Source organism: Lolium rigidum, chromosome 5 (assembly GCF_022539505.1).
Source record: "Lolium rigidum isolate FL_2022 chromosome 5, APGP_CSIRO_Lrig_0.1, whole genome shotgun sequence".
Taxonomy (NCBI): domain Eukaryota; kingdom Viridiplantae; phylum Streptophyta; class Magnoliopsida; order Poales; family Poaceae; genus Lolium; species Lolium rigidum.
Genome location: NC_061512.1, coordinates 182,994,386 through 183,012,796, shown reverse-complemented (window position 1 = coordinate 183,012,796; position 18,411 = coordinate 182,994,386). Strand labels below are relative to the sequence as shown.

At 41.9% G+C, this 18,411-nt stretch overlaps 1 protein-coding gene across 1 annotated transcript; it reads left to right on the top strand.

The window, feature by feature from the left end:
• Positions 1-14,753: 14,753 nt before the first annotated feature.
• On the top strand, positions 14,754-17,808 carry LOC124653242. Its single transcript, XM_047192314.1, has 3 exons — positions 14,754-14,871; positions 14,961-15,774; positions 17,172-17,808. The coding sequence occupies exons 2-3, from the start codon at positions 15,291-15,293 to the stop codon at positions 17,216-17,218; spliced, it is 531 nt and encodes a 176-aa protein (XP_047048270.1). The 5' UTR covers positions 14,754-14,871; positions 14,961-15,290; the 3' UTR covers positions 17,219-17,808.
• The last annotated feature ends 603 nt before the right edge of the window (positions 17,809-18,411 follow it).

Here is an 18,411-nt window from a genome sequence, read left to right as displayed (position 1 = left end):
TTGGGGATGCTTGATACGTCTCCAACGTACCTATAATTTCGGATGCTCCATGCTTGTTTTATGACAATACTTACATGTTTTGCTTGCACTTTATAATGTTTTTATGCGTTTTCCAGAACTAACCTATTAACGAGATGCCGAAGGGCCAGTTGCTGTTTTCTGTTGTTTTTGGTTCCAGAAAGGCTGTTCGGGCAATATTCTCGGAATTCGACGAAACGAAGACTCAACATCTTATTTTTCCCGGAAGCATCCAGAACACCGAAGGAGAGTCGGAGAGGGGCCAGGGGGCCACCACACAACATGGCGGCGCGGCCCCAGGCCTGGCCGCGCCGGCCTACTGTGAGGGGGCCCAGGCACCCTCCGACTCCGTCTCTTCGCCTATATAAGCCCTTTCGACCTAAAAACGTGATACCAATTGACGAAACTCTAGAAAGACTCCAGGGGCGCCGCCACCATCGCGAAACTCCGTTTCGGGGGACAGAAGTCTCTGTTCCGGCACCCTGCCGGGACGGGGAAGTGCCCCCGGAAGCCATCTCCATCAACGCCACCGCCTCCATCACGCTCCGTGAGTAGTTCCCCCATGGACTACGGGTTCTAGCAGTAGCTAGTTGGTACTCTCTCTCTCTCCCATGTACTTCAATACAATGATCTCATGAGCTGCTTTACATGATTGAGATTCATCTAATGTAATCGGTGTTGTGTTTGTCGGGATCCGATGGATTGTTACATTATGATTAGTCTATCTATAAAGTTTGTGAAGTTATTGTTGCTGCAATCTTGTTGTGTTTAATGCTTGTCACTAGGGCCCGAGTGGCATGATCTTAGATTTAAGCTCTATACTTATTGCTTAGATTGTATCTACAAGTTGTATGCACATGTCTATGTCCGGAACCAAAGGCCCCAAAGTGACGAGAATTGGGACAACTAGAGGGAAAGGCTTAGATATGAGGATCACATGTTTTCACGGAGTGTTAATGCTTTGCTCCGGTGCTCTATTAAAAGGAGTACCTTAATTTCCGATAGATTCCCTAGAGGCCCGGCTGCCACCGTGCTGGTAGGACAAAAGATGTTGTACAAGTTTCTCATTGCGAGCACGTATGACTATATATGGAAAACATGCCTACATGATTAATGATCTTGATGTTCTGTCTTAATGCTATTTCAATCCTATCAATTGCCCGATCTGTAATTTGTTCACCCAACACTTGTTATTGGAGAGTTACCACTAGTGTAGATAGCTGAGAACCCCGGTCCATCTTTCATCATCATATACTCGTTCTACATGTCATTGGAAGTAGTATCAACTATTTTCCGGTGCCATTGCTCTCATATTACTATTACTCTGCTGCGTGTTACTGTTACTATTGCTCTCATATCACTGCTACTTTCACATCACCCCCGTTACTAGTGCTTTTCCAGGTGCAGCTGAATTGACAACTCAGTTGTTAAGGCTTATAAGTATTCTTTACCTCCCCTTGTGTCGAATCAATAAATTTGGGTTTTACTTCTCTCGAAGACTGTTGCGATCCCCTATACTTGTGGGTTATCATCAATCTCACCGGTTTTCGCTGAACACAAATGATTAAATGTATAGTGTGGAAAGAAATGTTTGTTTGCAGTGGAATTAAAGAGAACAGTAAAATAGTTGTTGCCGTGGGAGTTGGCAATAACAAGAACAGGTATTTGCAGTGTAAAAGAAAGGACTCGGGTCCACAGTTCACTAGAGGTGTCTCTCCATAAAGATAAATAACATGTTGGGTGAATAAATTATATCTGGGCAATTGGCAGAATAAAGACCATACATGACAAGATGATTACTATGAGATTCGTTTGGGCATTACAACATAATAGACCGTAATCCTACTGCGTTTATGACTAATAATCTACCTTCCGGCTGTCATCCGAACCCCTTCCAGTATTAAGTTGCAAGCAACAGATTATCGCATTAAGCAATGTGTGTGTAATGTAAACAATAGAATTACCCTTGGATAAAACATTGTTGTTTTCTTCCTAGTAGCAACAACACATCTACAATCTTAGAAGTTATTGTTACTCTTCCAGAAAACTAGAGGCATGAACCTACCATCGAGCATAAATACTCCCTCTTGGAGTCACAAACATTTACTTGGCCAGAGTATCTACTAGAAACGAAGATCATGCAAGATCACAAATAATATATGACAAGTATATAATCGATCTCAACAAAGTATTCAATATTCATTGGATACCAGTAAACACAGCATGTAGCATTACATAAATATGATCTTGATCATGATATATAGGAAGTTCACAAGATCTAAAAATGAGGCACAAATTGGAGAAGACAGCCATCTAGCTACTGCTATGGACCCACAGTCTAGGGATGAACTACTCACGCATCACTTCGGAGGCGGGAATGACGATGTAGAGGCCTCCGCTAATGATCTCCCTCTCCGGCAGGGTGCCGGGAAGAGCTTCAGAACCCTCCCAAGCTAGGGTCTATGATGGCGGCTGCGACGGAACTTTTCATGGATGGAGGCTGGGGTGTTTCAGTTTTTCCCGAGATCGTGATAAATAGACGGAAAGACGAGGTCGGTGGACGCCTGGGTGGCCCACACCATGCGATGGCGCGGTCCCACCCTTGGCTGCGCCATGGGGTGGTGTGGCCGCCCTGTGGCGCCCCTCCGTCTCTCCTCCGGACTTCGTCTTCGTTACGGTAAAATATTAACTTCGGCTTTTGTTTCGTCCAATTTCGAGAATATTTCCTGTACAAATTTTCTGAAATAGAAAACAACAGAAAACAGTGAACTGACACTATAGCATCTTGTCAATAGGTTAGTGCTGGAAAATGTATAAAAGTGCAACAAAGTGTAAGCAAAACATATATAAATTGGTGTAAAACAAGCATGGAGCATCAAAAATTATAGATACGTTTGCAACGTATCAATTCCTTCTTAGTACCTATAAGCATTGGTTGCATGACCTATTAATTCAAGTCAAGGTAATATTATATTTGAATTCTTGTTGTGTACAAAGGACACGAGATTTCCAATAAAAATAATATAATTGAACATCTACATTGCAAATGTTCTCCATTCACGTGCGATCCTACAAGTGCACACACCTTCTTTGTGCAAGTTGACCCGGAATTGGTTGTTATTACGACCACCAAGACCATGCCAAGTTGGTGCACAATATAAAATAAATAGTAACCTCACTGATATATACTTATGTAATGAGACTCATAACCAACTCAATGAGAAAAAAATATCAATCACATAATTTACCCCCTTAGAAATCCATGCAAATTATTGTGAGTTTTATGATTTTGCCTTTCTTGTGGTTATTTTTTGCATGTAATTATATGATAATCTCAACACAACAAATCCTAGATCCACAAAACTAACGTAAGAGTGATTGCATTCATGGTGGCGATTTCCCATACGTCGAAGGAATCTGTGGAAGAAAAAAACCATGGTGGTGATTTCTGATTCCTTTTGGTGATCACATTCATGGTTGGTGATTTCCCATTCATGGTGATGATCACATTCAGTTTACTCTTTATTTTATCTACTTTATTAAACATCACTTTTTGAAGGAAGATAAAAATCTCATCATGTAGCTTTCATAAGAAAACATACAAGTTTCTGCTACTAACAATACAACATCAAATTTCCTCAAGTTCCATTAAATTATTTTTCAATGATTTTCTTATTTCCATTCCAAGTACATTCACAAAGCTTTACCATATATGTTTTTGTATGATAAGAGAATCATCTCTTCTATGATTCGAAAGAACATTCTTATTTTTTGCACAAACATTTCAACACATTATTAGGCATACAAAGCTCGGAGAGTTGTGACACATTTTTAAATCATAAGCTACACATTTGTTTGAACTATTCACAACCATACTAATCACGGAGAATTCATTTAACCAAATAACTTCCTTATTCACAACACGATCCATGTAAAAACTCCGCATAAGCTCTGCTACAATAAGACTATAATAATTCCAACTTTTCAAGTATTGTTTAGACCGTTCCCTAACCTCTTAAGCCGCCCAAGGCAATTTTAGGGAGATGATCAACACCGGTAGCTCAAGAAGCCACCTCCATTCTCTTTATCGCGGTCGCCATTAGCTGACCAACAAAAGGCAACAACGAGGCTTTTCATGTTGTGTCCGCCTCCATTTCCTTCCTTAATGATCCAAATCCTCCGCGTGTTATTTTGCTGATGCATGTTTTCGATAGATCCACTACCAATTAGCTCCTCTTTTCATCTGTGCTAGCACTATGCTAGTTTCGGATAACGTGTAACTCCATTGAGGTTTGAACGGCTTTATCATGTGTGCCCATATCTGTTGTCGATGCATAAAATGCATCTATGTTCTTTGTAGTGTATTGTGCCATATTCATAATCATGTTTTAGATTGATTTTTGGGATTTTTATAAAAGATCCCTTTTATTTGGATTATAATTCTATAGATGGGAAAACCATGTTTTATTTATTTTTAACTTACAGGGACCTTCGCGAACTGAAAAGGACATGCTATTCTTTCTGCAAAAGTTTTTAGGGCAGATCAAGACGTAGAGCACCTAGACCCCACCTGGAGAGCCACGAGGCCCAAGATGAGGCCCATGGCGCGGTCTGATTCTCAAATCATGCCATGGGACCCAATTTGGGCACCGATCTCCGTTGCCGTTAATCTTTGTGCCCATAGACTCATCTTGGCCTGGAGCCGCCTAAATATATAGCCGCCTTCGCGACCTCGAAGTAAGACGCACCACAGAGACATAAACACGAAACGATGGGTATCCATCGTAAATTAGAGGGGGAAACACCACCGGATCACATCTCTAACGTCTCCAATAACATCTCCACCATCCATGACGAAGAGGGAGTAGTCCACCCCCGGCCTATGGGTTCTGGAAGTAGCTTGTTCTATCGCTCTCTCATGATATCATTTTTATGCCATATGAGCTTCCCAACATGATTATGGCCACAAATTTGTAATATCACTGTGGTGGATCTTGGTTTTCATGAGATGGGTGTATGAGATTTCAATTTTCAGATTGTGTTTGATGTATTGGTAGATGTATATTATGTACCCCGTTCTTGATTACAAGTTTCAATCCAACTAGTATGATTGGGCACGAGAGGGGAAACATGTGCATTAGTTGGAGTAACATGGTAGTAGCAACTCAATAATGACAATAAATTTGGGACCCACAATGGATTTTACCTTTTTATTGTTACCTCACTAAGGATAAATGAATGCATGTGCTACCATCATCTTGTGATAACAAAGGTAATCTCATATCTACTGAGGTAGTATATTTGATATTTAACATCATGTCATAGAAGCAAATGGAATACTTTTTTATATTAAATTTAGTTTGTGGAGTATTCTCTTACTAGAGGAGCATTATTGTGATGTTTTGCATCATCTCAACCATAGGACGTGATGCTCATATAAATGCTTATAAAACACATTATGAAGCTACACCAATACTTATGAGTTTTTTTGGAACTATTTTGAGTTACAACTCCTTTTATATTCAACACTAATTTATTTCAAAAATACAAAAACATCTATGACTCTTGCATTTAGTTATCTCATATAGTTCCCATTACTAATACCACCATTACCATTTACTTTTTCATTGCATATAATTTACTTATTGTTTAGCTTACATATCACTTTCAATTTTTATAATTGCATTTAGTTTCTATAGTTTTATTCATCTGTTTTCAATTATAATTCGAAACAATGTGCTTGACAACCACTTGGTGGAGTTGGGGACACAAGACAACACTTTCTTGTTTTGTAGGTTGCTAGAAGAGAAAGGAGAAGTGGATTTGATTATTTCCCTAAGAGTTCGATATAAACCCTTGAGTCACCCTTGTGTGTGTGGGGGGGGGGGGCTTGGAGTCTCAATGTATTGGTATCCACGTAGATTGGTGCCATTAGTGCCTCTGCAACTGCTAGGCCTAGCCGGCCATCCAAGGATGTACTTAAGGAATCAACAATTTTCCTTGCTCAAATGGCTGCACTAGCACCCCTCCTAGATCCATGCATTTGCGAGGGCTTTCGGGGTTGCCGAATCTCTGTTAGCTAGGCTTCTTGGGGTATAACATGGGGTTCGGGTGAAATATCCACGAAGACGTCAACTTCGGGCACCCAATCCTCCTTTTAGGCCTCATGAAGGAATCCCTCCTCTCCTCGACGCTAGGATTTCTACCATGGGCATGCCAGTGTTGCCTGAGGTTAAGCTTATGGCCAAGAGAATTGAGTTTGGGTGAAAGCTCTATTGTGACATGTGTTGATGATAGTTTCACATGAGGGCGTCGTTTTCTCTCCTTGTAGGCGTTCTCGTGTAACCCAAACCTCCATGTTGCATCTACAATCTGACATATATATATATATATATTAACTGAAAGTTATGAAGAAGAAGAAAATTTAATGAAAGAAATGCTAATAGAAGAAGAAAACTATGATGCGTCTGAAGAATATAGTGACTTTATAAACTCCCTAGATGATATATATATATATATATATATATATATATATATATATATATATATATATATATATATATATATATATATATATATATATATATATAGGTGTGATGTCTACGGGAGCTTCTATTCTTGTAGACAGTGTTGGGCCTCCAAGAGCAGAGGTTTGTAGAACAACAGACAAGTTTCCCTTAAGTGGATCACCCAAGGTTTATCGATCTCGGGGAGGAAGAGGTCAAAGATATCCCTCTCATGCAACCCTGCAACCACAAAGCAAGAAGTCTCTTGTGTCCCCAACACACCTAATAGGTGCACTAGTTCGGCGAAGAGATAGTGAAATACAGGTGGTATGAATAAGCAGTAGCAACGGCACCGTAAAAGTGCTTTGCCCGAGACGATAAACAAGCGAGTAGTAACGCAGCAGTAGTAACGCAGATAAAATAGTAAACAAGCAGCGATAGCGTATTTAGGAACAAGGCCTAGGGATTACACTTTCACTAGTGGACACTCTCAACATTGATCACATAACGAGAATAGATAAATGCATACTCTACACTTTTGTTGGATGATGAACACATTGCGTAGGATTACACGAACCCTCAATGCCGGAGTTAACAAGCTCCACAATAATGCTCATATTTTAGTAACCTTTAGTGTAAGATAGATCAAAAGACTAAACCAAGTACTAACATAGCATGCACACTGTCACCTTCATGCATATGTAGGAGGAATAGATCACATCAATATTATCATAGCAATAGTTAACTTGACAATCTACAAGCGATCATGATCATAGCATAAACCAAGTACTAACACGGTGCACACACTGTCACCTTTGCACACATGCAGGAGGAATAAAACTACTTTAATAACATTGCTAGAGTAGCACATAGATAAATTGTGATACAAACACATTGCAATCATAAAGAGATATAAATAAGCACCTCACTATGCCATTCAACGAGTGAATAAGTATTCTCGTGAAATATAGCCTAAGAGACCCACACGGTGCACACACCGTCACCTTTACACACGTGGGACAAGGAGTCTCCGGAGATCACATAAGTAAAACTCACTTGACTAGCATAGTGACATCTAGATTACAAGTATCATCATATGAATCTCAATCATGTAAGGCAGCTCATGAGATTATTGTATTGAAGCACATAGGAGAGAGATGAACCACATAGCTACCGGTACGGCCCCGAGCCTCGATGGAGAACTACTCCTCCTCATGGGAGCAGCAAGCGGTGATGAAGATGGCGGTGGAGATGGCAGCGGTGTCGATGGAGAAGCCTTCCGGGGCACTTCCCCGCTCCGGCAGGGTGCCGGAACAGAGACTCCTGTCCCCCGGATCTTGGCTTCGCGATGGCGGCGGCTGCGGAAGGTTTTCCGTATCGTGGTTTTTCGCATCGGGGGTTTCGCGACGGAGGCTTTATATAGGCGAAGAGGCGGCGCGAGAGGGTCGAAGGGGTGGCCACACCATATGGCGGCGCGGCCAGGGCCTCGGGCCGCGCCGGCCTATGGTCCGGGGGCCCAGGTGCCCCCTCCGGTCCTTCCCGGGTGTTCCGGATGCTTCCGGTGAAAATAGGAACCTGGGTCTTCGTTTCGTCTAATTCCGAGAATATTTCGTTACTAGGATTTCTGAAACCAAAAACAGCAGAAAACAGGAACTGGCACTTCGGCATCTTGTTAATAGGTTAGTTCCGGAAAATGCACGAATATGACATAAAGTGTGCATAAAACATGTAGGTATCATCAATAATATGGCATAGAACATAAGAAATTATCGATACGTCGGAGACGTATCAAGCATCCCTAAGCTTATTTTCGCTCGTCCCGAGCAGGTAAAACGATAACAAAGATAATTTCTGAAGTGATATGCCATCATAACCTTGATCATACTATTTGTAAACATATGTAGTGGATGCAGCGATCAAAACAATGGTAATGAGATGAAAACAAGTGAATCATAAAGCAAAGACTTTTCATGAATAGTACTTCAAGACAAGTATTAATAAGTCTTGCATAAGAGTTAACTCATAAAGCAATAAATCAAAGTAAAGGCATTGAAGCAACACAAAGGAAGATTAAGTTTCAGCGGTTGCTTTCAACTTGTAACATGTATATCTCATGGATAATTGTCAACATAGAGTAATATAACAAGTACAATATGCAAGTATGTAGGAATCAATGCACAGTTCACACAAGTGTTTGCTTCTTGAGGTGGAGAGAGATAGGTGAACTGACTCAACATAAAAGTAAAAAGAATGGTCCTTCAAAGAGGAAAGCATCGATTGCTATATTTGTGCTAGAGCTTTTATTTTGAAAACATAAAGAGAGCATAAAAGTAAAATTTTGAGAGGTGTTTGTTGTTGTCAACGAATGGTAGTGGGCACTCTAACTACCTCATCAACCGGACTTTCAAGAGCGGCTCCCATGAAGGACGTTATCTCTACCAGCTAAGGTAGATCATCCCTCTTCTCTTTTGTTTACACATGTACTTTAGTTTAGTTTTTCTTTATTTATGGATGACACTCCTCCCAACCTTTTGCTTACACAAGCCATGGCTAACCGAATCCTCGGGTGCCTTCCAACAATCACATACCATGAAGGAGTGTCTATTTGCAAAATTAAGTTGCTTACCGATGAATCGAGCAAAACATGTGAAGAGAATTATTAATGCAAGTTAATTAATCGGGCTGGGAACCCCATTGCCAGCTCTTTTTGCAAAATTATTGGATAAGCGGATGTGCCACTAGTCCATTGTGAAAGTCTCGTCGAAGTAAATGACAAGATCGAAAGATAAAACACCACATACTTCCTCATGAGCTATAAAACATTGACACAAATCAGGGGTGATAAATTTTGAATTATTTAAAGGTAGCACTCAAGCAATTTACTTTGGAATGGCGGAGAAATACCATGTAGTAGGTAGGTATGGTGGACACAAATGGCATAGTAGTTGGCTCAAGGATTCTGGATGCATGAGAAGTATTCCCTCTCGATACAAGGCTTAGGCTAGCAAGGTTATTTGAAACAAACACAAGGATGAACCGGTGCAGCAAAACTGACATAAAAGACATATTATAAACATTATAAGACTCTACACCGTCTTCCTTGTTGTTCAAAACTCAATACTAGATATTATCTAGACTCTAGAGAAACCAAATATGCAAACCAAATTAGCAAGCTCTAAGTGTTTCTTCATTAATGGGTGCAAAGTATATGATGCAAGAGCTTAAACATGAGCACAACAATTGCCAAGTATCACATTATCCAAGACATTATAGCAATTTACTACATGTATCATTTTCCAATTCCAACCATATAACAAATTAACGAAGAAGAAACTTCGCCATGAAAATTAAAAGCTAAGAACACATGTGTTCATATGAACCAACGGAGCGTGTCTCTCTCCCACACAAGCATTTATTCAAACAAAAACAAAAACAAAAGCACACGGACGCTCCAAGTAAAGTACATAAGATGTGGCCGAATAAAAATATAGTTTCAAGAGAAGGAACTCGATAATTTGTCGATGAAGAAGGGGATGCCTTGGGCATCCCCAAGCTTAGACGCTTGAGTCTTCTTAGAACATGCAGGGGTGAACCACCGGGGCATCCCCAAGCTTAGAGTTTTCACTCTTCTTGATCATAGTATATCATCCTCCTCTCTTGACCCTTGAAAACTTCCTCCACACCAAACTCGAAACAAACTTATTAGAGGGTTAGTGCATAATCAAAATCTCACATGTTCAGAGGTGACACAATCATTCTTAACACTTCGGACATTGCTCAAAGCTACTCGGAAGGTAATGGAACAAAGAAATCCACCCAACACAACGAAAGAAACAATGCGAAATAAAAGGCAGAATCTGTCAAAACAGAACAGTCCGTAAAGACGAATTTTAAAAGGGCACCGAGACTTGCTTAAATGAAAATTCCCAAATTGAATGAAAGTTGCGTACATATCCGAGGATCACTCACGTAAGTTGGCATAATTTTCTGAGTTACCTACAGAGAATTAGACCCGCATTCGTGACAAAGAAAGAAATCTGGAACTGCGCAGTAATCCAAATCTAGTATTTACTTTACTATCAAAGACTTTACTTGGCACAACAAAACATAAAACTAAGATAAGGAGAGGTTGCTACAGTAGTAAACAACTTCCAAGACACAAAATAAAAACCAAGTACTCGTAGCAAAATAACACATGGGTTATCTCCCAAGAAGTTCTTTCTTTATAGCCATTAAGATGGGCTCAAGCAGTTTTAATGATGCACTCGCAAGAGATAGTATGTGAAGCAAAAGAGAGCATCCGGAGGAAAATTCAAAACACATTTAAGTCTAACATGCTTCCTATGCATAGGAATCTTGTAAATAAACAAGTTCATGAAGAGCAAAGTAACAAGCATAGGAAGATAAAACAAGTGTAGCTTCAAAAATTTCAGCACATAGAGAGGTGTTTTAGTAACATGAAAATTTCTACAACCATATTTTCCTCTCTCATAATAACTTTCAGTAGCATCATGAGCAAACTCAACAATATAACTATCACATAAAGCATTCTTATCATGAGTCTCATGCATAAAATTATTACTCTCCACATAGGCATAGTCAATTTTATTAGTAATAGTGGGAGCAAATTCAACAAAGTAGCTATCATTATTATTCTCATCAAGTGTAGGAGGCATAGTATAATCACAATAAAATTTACTCTCCATAGTAGGTTGTATCAAAGGACCACTATCATAATTAGGAGGCAAAGTATCATCAAAGAAAATTTTCTCCTCAATGCTTGGGGGACTAAAAAGATCATGCTCATCAAAACCAGCTTCCCCAAGCTTAGAACTTTCTACATTATTATCAACAATGGTGTTCAAAGCGTTCATACTAATATTACTACCAGCATGCAAATAAGATTCAATAGGTTTTTTAATTTTCGCATCAAACAATCCATGTTTTGAATCAGGAAATAGAATAAGAAGCTCATTGTTGTCCATTATGCCAAACTAGTGTAAACAAGAAACAAAAAAGATGCAATTGCAGGATCTAAAGGAAATAGCTTCGAGCACAAACACAATGGCGCCAGAAAAGTACTCGTTACTCGGAACCGGAGTATGAGTGCCTTTTACCTTTCCTCCCCGGCAACGGCGCCGTGAAAAGTGCTTGGTGCGTAGTTGACGAGGGAGGAAAAGTGCTTAGTTGCCGGGCTTGCCAATGTGTGAGTGCCGTTTACCTTCCCTCCCCGGCAACGGCGCCAGAAAAGTGCTTGATGTCTACGGGAGCTTATATTCTTGTAGACGGTGTTGGGCCTCCAAGAGCAGAGGTTTGTAGAACAAGCAGCAAGTTTCCCTTAAGTGGATCACCCAAGGTTTATCGATCTCGGGGAGGAAGAGGTCAAAGATATCCCTCTCATGCAACCCCGCAACCACAAAGCAAGAAGTCTCTTGTGTCCCCAACACACCTAATAGGTGCACTAGTTCGGCGAAGAGATAGTGAAATACAGGTGGTATGAATAAGCAGTAGCAACGGCACCGGAAAAGTGCTTTGCCCGGGACAAGAAACAAGCAGTAGTAACGCAGACAGTAGTAACGCGATAGAAACAAGTAAACAAGCAGCGATAGCGATATTTAGGAACAAGGCCTAGGGATTACACTTTCACTAGTGGACACTCTCAACATTGATCACATAACGGAATAGATAAATGCATACTCTACACTTTTGTTGGATGATGAACACATTGCGTAGGATTACACGAACCCTCAATGCCGGAGTTAACAAGCTCCACAATAATGCTCATATTTTAGTAACCTTTAGTGTAAGATAGATCAAAAGACTAAACCAAGTACTAACATAGCATGCACACTCGTCACCTTCATGCATATGTAGGAGGAATATATCACATCAATATTATCATAGCAATAGTTAACTTCGCAATCTACAAGAGATCATGATCATAGCATAAACCAAGTACTAACACGGTGCACACACTCGTCACCTTTGCACACATGCAGGAGGAATAAAACTACTTTAATAACATTGCTAGAGTAGCACATAGATAAATTGTGATACAAACACATTGCAATCATAAAGAGATATAAATAAGCACCTCACTATGCCATTCAACAGTGAATAAGTATTCTGTGAAATATAGCCTAAGAGACCCACACGGTGCACACACTCGTCACCTTTACACATGTGGGACAAGGAGTCTCCGGAGATCACATAAGTAAAACTCACTTGACTAGCATAGTGACATCTAGATTACAAGCATCATCATATGAATCTCAATCATGTAAGGCAGCTCATGAGATTATTGTATTGAAGCACATAGGAGAGAGATGAACCACATAGCTACCGGTACGGCCCCGAGCCTCGATGGAGAACTACTCCTCCTCATGGGAGCAGACAGCGGTGATGAAGATGGCGGTGGAGATGGCAGCGGTGTCGATGGAGAAGCCTTCCGGGGCACTTCCCCGCTCCGGCAGGGTGCCGGAACGCAGACTCCCGTCCCCGGATCTTGGCTTCGCGATGGCGGCGGCTCCGGGAAGGTTTTCCGTATCGTGGTTTTTCGCATCGGGGGTTTCGCGACGGAGGCTTTATATAGGCGAAGAGGCGGCGCAGGAGGGTCGAAGGGGTGGCCACACCATATGGCGGCGCGGCCGGGGCCTCGGGCCGCGCCGGCCTATGGTCCGGGGGCCCGAGTGCCCCCTCCGGTCCTTCCCGGGTGTTCCGGATGCTTCCGGTGAAAATAGGAACCCGGGTCTTCGTTTCGTCCAATTCCGAGAATATTTCGTTACTAGGATTTCGAAACCAAAAACAGCAGAAACAGAGAACCGGCACTTCGGCATCTTGTTAATAGGTTAGTTCCAGAAAATGCACGAATATGACATAAAGTGTGCATAAAATATGTAGGTATCATCAATAATATGGCATAGAACATAAGAAATTATCGATACGTCGGAGACGTATCAAGGTGCTATCGATGAGCTCTAATCTCCGTGCGACGCTCTACGACTCCATACGAAGTTAAGTACTTTTTCAACCCGCCCTGATGGTTGACCTTATTATTGGGATGCCCTTCGATTGAGCGAATATCACTCCTTCCCGCTCTTCTTGATTTGCTCCCGTGGTGCCAGCTGCTAATTTTAAGTCTTGGTGTTTTTTTAGGTCATAGCATGCATGTTTTGTTTTCTCTTCCTCGGACTCCCCTTTTTTGTAACTGCCTTATGCTATGTTCAGTAGCCTTTGTGTTCGTATCACATTTCATTCATTTAAACTAAATGGTTCTTAGGGTCGCTACCGTACTTCACCTTTTTTCAAGTGTTGTACTATGAGACCTTTTAGATTTTTTCCGAACATGCATGTATCTAGACATGTCTTAGTGTATAGGTTCACTTGTTTTGGTCCGTATCTAGTTCATGCTAAAATATATAAAAAAAATACTATTTCATCCGATTTATATTACTTGACACTAATATAAATGTATCTAGACACATTTTAATTGTAGATAAATCCGTTTTAGTGGCAAGTAATATGGATCGGACTAAGTACTTACTATATTAGTGAAGGAAGGGAGTACATATAATGCATGATATGTGGCACATGGTTTGAAAGATTATTTTCTTGGTATAATATCTCCACTGGCCCATTATTGTCACCCAAAAATATTGGGATGCATGTCGGCAGACGTATCTTAGACTCCCACGCCACACTTTTTTTTTTGACGCATATGCTACACATTCGGTTGAAATGTTCACAACATGGTATACTAACCACGGGAAGATCTAATCAACCAACCTACCAGGCTATACCACATTACCACGTTACTCACAACGTGATCCACGTAAAACCTCCCGGTAATCTCTGCCACAGTAGCATAACCATTCCAGGTACGTTCACGGGGCTTTCCCCGATGGCGACGTGAAACTCATCCAGATGCATCCGTGGAAGCGGATTCACAGAGACGTGAAACGGGCACGCGGCCATACAAAAAAAAAACAATAAAATTATACGTTTAAAAAATCGTCGAGCTAGCGACAAGTGTCCCCGGCGCCCACGGGAGCCAGAACTTGCGCCTCACGCGCGACACGTCAGCGCGCCGATTGGCCTCGCCGGGCCCACCCGAACGGGCGGTCCAGATGCGACGAAGCGGTCCCTCTAGGTGTGGTCTCCGCCGTCGGTGGCGCGGCGAGCGGATTATATATGATGCGCCCTGGCCACGCTCCGAGGAGTCGAGGAGTGGTGGTTGCTTCTTTCCGAGAGTTCTTTATCTTGGATCCGAGCATGGAGAGCGATTGACCGTCGGTGGTTTCCGATTCGCGTTGCCGGGACTCGGTTTCTGAGCAGGCAAGATTCTTTGGTTGGGAATTGTTTTCTTCGTTTATCTTCTCCGAGGATTTTGGTCGGTTTCTGACGGGTTTCATCGGTTCCGGGTGGTGATTTTTTCAGGGTAGAGATTTTGAATTTCCTGTGCTGTGTTGCCGGACGATGATTCGGCTGTCTTCGCGCCTGGACTGAAATTTTTTGGGGCGAGTTTTTGCAGAAGAGCTGCTATTTTTAATGGGGCTTCTCCTCACACATCAGTGAGCCGGAAGAAGAAACTTTCCCAATAGGAGCAGGATTTTTGTGGCTGCTGCGGCGCTCTGTTCCAGAAGGCGGCACCTTTATCTGCCACCGGTGTTCGTTTTACCTTGGCAGATCCAGGGAACACCGGGTTTTGTTTGATTTCCCCGAGATTTTTGACCCGATCGAAGGGCTTCCGGGACATTTTTGCTGGTCATGGCGGCCATGGGGCTGGGCCGATTCACGCACTGGCTGTGGCCGGGCACGGCGGCGCGGGTGGCCAGCCACGACCTCCCCGCCACGGGCCTGACGGGCGCCTCCTTCCCGGACTTCCCCTCCGGCTTCCGGGAGCCGGACGCCGTCACCTTCTCGAGCGCCGGCGCAGGCGGCCGCCGCGGGCGGCAGCGGAGGGCCAGGAACCAGCGGCGCGGCCGCGGGGAGTGCAGGGTCGACAGGGAGTACGACATGGTCATCGTGCCGTCCGACGCCGGCGGGTGCCTGTCCGGGTCGGAGTCCGACGACTCCGACTGGTCCATCGGCTGGCTCGAGCCGCAGGCGCCGGAGATGCAGACGGACGGCGATCCCGAGACTGGCTTCGCAGTCCTTGTGCCGTGCTACCGCCGCGGCCGCGCCGAGCAGCCCAGGGCGCCCGAGGGCCGCTTCCTTGGCGCTGGCGCTCTCGCCGACGGACGCCTCTCTGGTGAGCACTGCTTCAGTTCTTTGTGTTTACGTTTGCTCAGAAAGTCAGAATTGGGAAGAAATCATTGCCACGTTTGCTTTGATTATCAAACTATTATTATGTCCCCGCGTGTTGAATTTAATACTCCCTCCGGTTCATATTAATTGACTCTAATATGGATGTATCTAGAACTAAAATGTGTCTAGATACATCCATATTGAAGTCAATTAATATGAATCGGAGTAGTAGTAGGAATTACTTGCTGTTGTAGATTAGTACTCCTAACAGCAGTTCACTTCAGAAAGTCAATTTTTGGCAAAGTCTGAATATGTTTCAGTTATGGGTCATCTGCTGTTGATTTGGCAATAAATTCAGCTTGTTAAACTAAACAGCTCATCCTATAACAACATAAGATCCAAAGTTCATGTTTTTTTGCTGTTGTAGTACTAGCATTTATGGGGCACATCGACTACTGGTCATATGCCATTTTCATGTTTGGTGCTGTTGATTGCTGGCTGGGTTACGTGTCTTTTTCTATGCTTTGTGCTTGAAAATTTATTTAAGGCTCATATGCTCCTATGCTCAACAGAAGATATGCAATACTACAACTTGAGATGTTGGTTTTGTCAGTAAAAACTCTTATTTCATCAGATACTTGCCTAGAGGCATGGCTGTACTGTAGAATCCGTTGAATTTGGCTATGTATAGCTATCTTTGTTCGGCCTCTTAAGTTATTCCGCTTGTAGCCATATGACTTGCTTTTCTTGGCTTCTATCATTGTGTGTGCTGTAGTTGAGGCTTGAGCTTGCTGTAACATAATCTGCTAGCTTACTTTGTGAATGAATTATATTTGAATTTGAATACCGGATAATCCAGAGTTCTAGCCATTGATATACCCCAGAACTTTCATTCTTCTTTCAGTGTCATGTTTTGTATAATTATATGGATCAAACAGTATACCTCTATTACACCTGCATCATAGGAGTATACGCCTTCCTTTTGTTGGTTCCATTATTTAGTTGAACAGCAACAGTATATTATTTGTTTAAATTATAGTATTTCTTCAAGGTTGTAGTCTTCATAGAACAGTACTAATGCAATTGCTTTACATTGTTTCTGATTACCATTTACTTCAGTCTTAATAACTCAAGAAAGTTGCTTCTTGTCCTAACTACCTGACTCCTGTATTTCATTTGAATCCTTTAGTCTAGTTTTCCAAGTGCTAGAGGGCTAGGTGTATTTGGTATAGAACATAATATAGCCATTTCATTGTCTGCTTGTGCAGAATGTTTTTCATCGTATATTTCCTAGTACTAGTTTAGTCACCACATATTATGATCACTGAGTGTGCGCTATTATTTTTGTCACCACAGTTTCTGATATTATTCTAACGCTGTTCTTTCCTTTCCGCTCTGCAGATGGAAAGAATTTTGTAGAGCAGTGGCTTTCTTCTCTTCAGAACTGATATCTGGAATCCCTCTCTGTTACGCTGTATATATCATTGCACCGTATCATTCTACTATGTTTCTCCGTCCCCGACGCAAAATATATCGATGAAGGAAGACATCAAAACCCTCCCAAAAAAATTACAAAACAACAAAACAACAAAAAGAGGAGCAGTGGAATTTTGAAGCAGCACTGAACGGGTTTGTCCTTCCGGAGGTTTCAAGGCTAATTGTATTCATTGCAAAGCAAGGCAAATGCTGAACAAGACCAGCTGCGCTGTGCGTCGTAGAAGATACATATCTCATAGATATGCTTGTTAACCAATCTACGGCGATATTGTAGATATTATATGCTACCCCATCGTTAATTTTGTCCCACTTCATTCTGGACCCCGGCCCTGCTACTGGCCTGTATATATGGTGTCATTGGGTGTGTGTACATATAACTGCAGATGTGCAGTTTCTCAGTGTGCGTGTGTTTATGTAGATTGAGACTGAACTGCTCCTTGTGAATTCAGCTGTATATAGAGTTTTTGTGTTCATGTGGATCTGGTTATTGCCTTGACAACATTAATGCTGCTGATGATGATGATGATGATGGTGATGTTGAGTTCTTTAGGGTACCATTTATTTTGTTTCTGATGATGTTAGCCATGTTGATATTTGTAGTAGCACTATATACATTGGATTTAGTATAGCACAGAAGAACTCGAGTGAACTGTTTAGGTACCTCTGCCTGCTTCCTGCACTGAGGTTTCGAACAAAGAGAAATGTGACGTTGGCATTCACTGAGGTTTGAGTCCAATTGATCACTTCTTCTCAACTGAATGCCAGAATAAGGCGAATCATTTTTTACACTGATTTTTTTGTAGGCCGAACTCGAGTTCTTCGGCTTCATACCACACTGGCGTAGGGATTTATGGGCCACAAGTTACAGCCTTATTCGGCATATCCACTGAACGGGCTTGCTAATGGCCTAACATCTTGACAACAGTCCATCTAAAGCCTCTCTGGTGCGATCCAGGCAAGGTATATATATGGGCTGGCACTGATCTAGCGCATAACAGTTTTTTTTAAAGTTTTTTATACAAATTTCAGAACAGTATTTATTTAGTACAAATTAAAGTACAGTTTAAGTAAGTAGAAAGAGATCTATGTGTCAAATAAGAATGTTCACAATTTCACATGTAAAAAAAAAATTCAGGCATATATG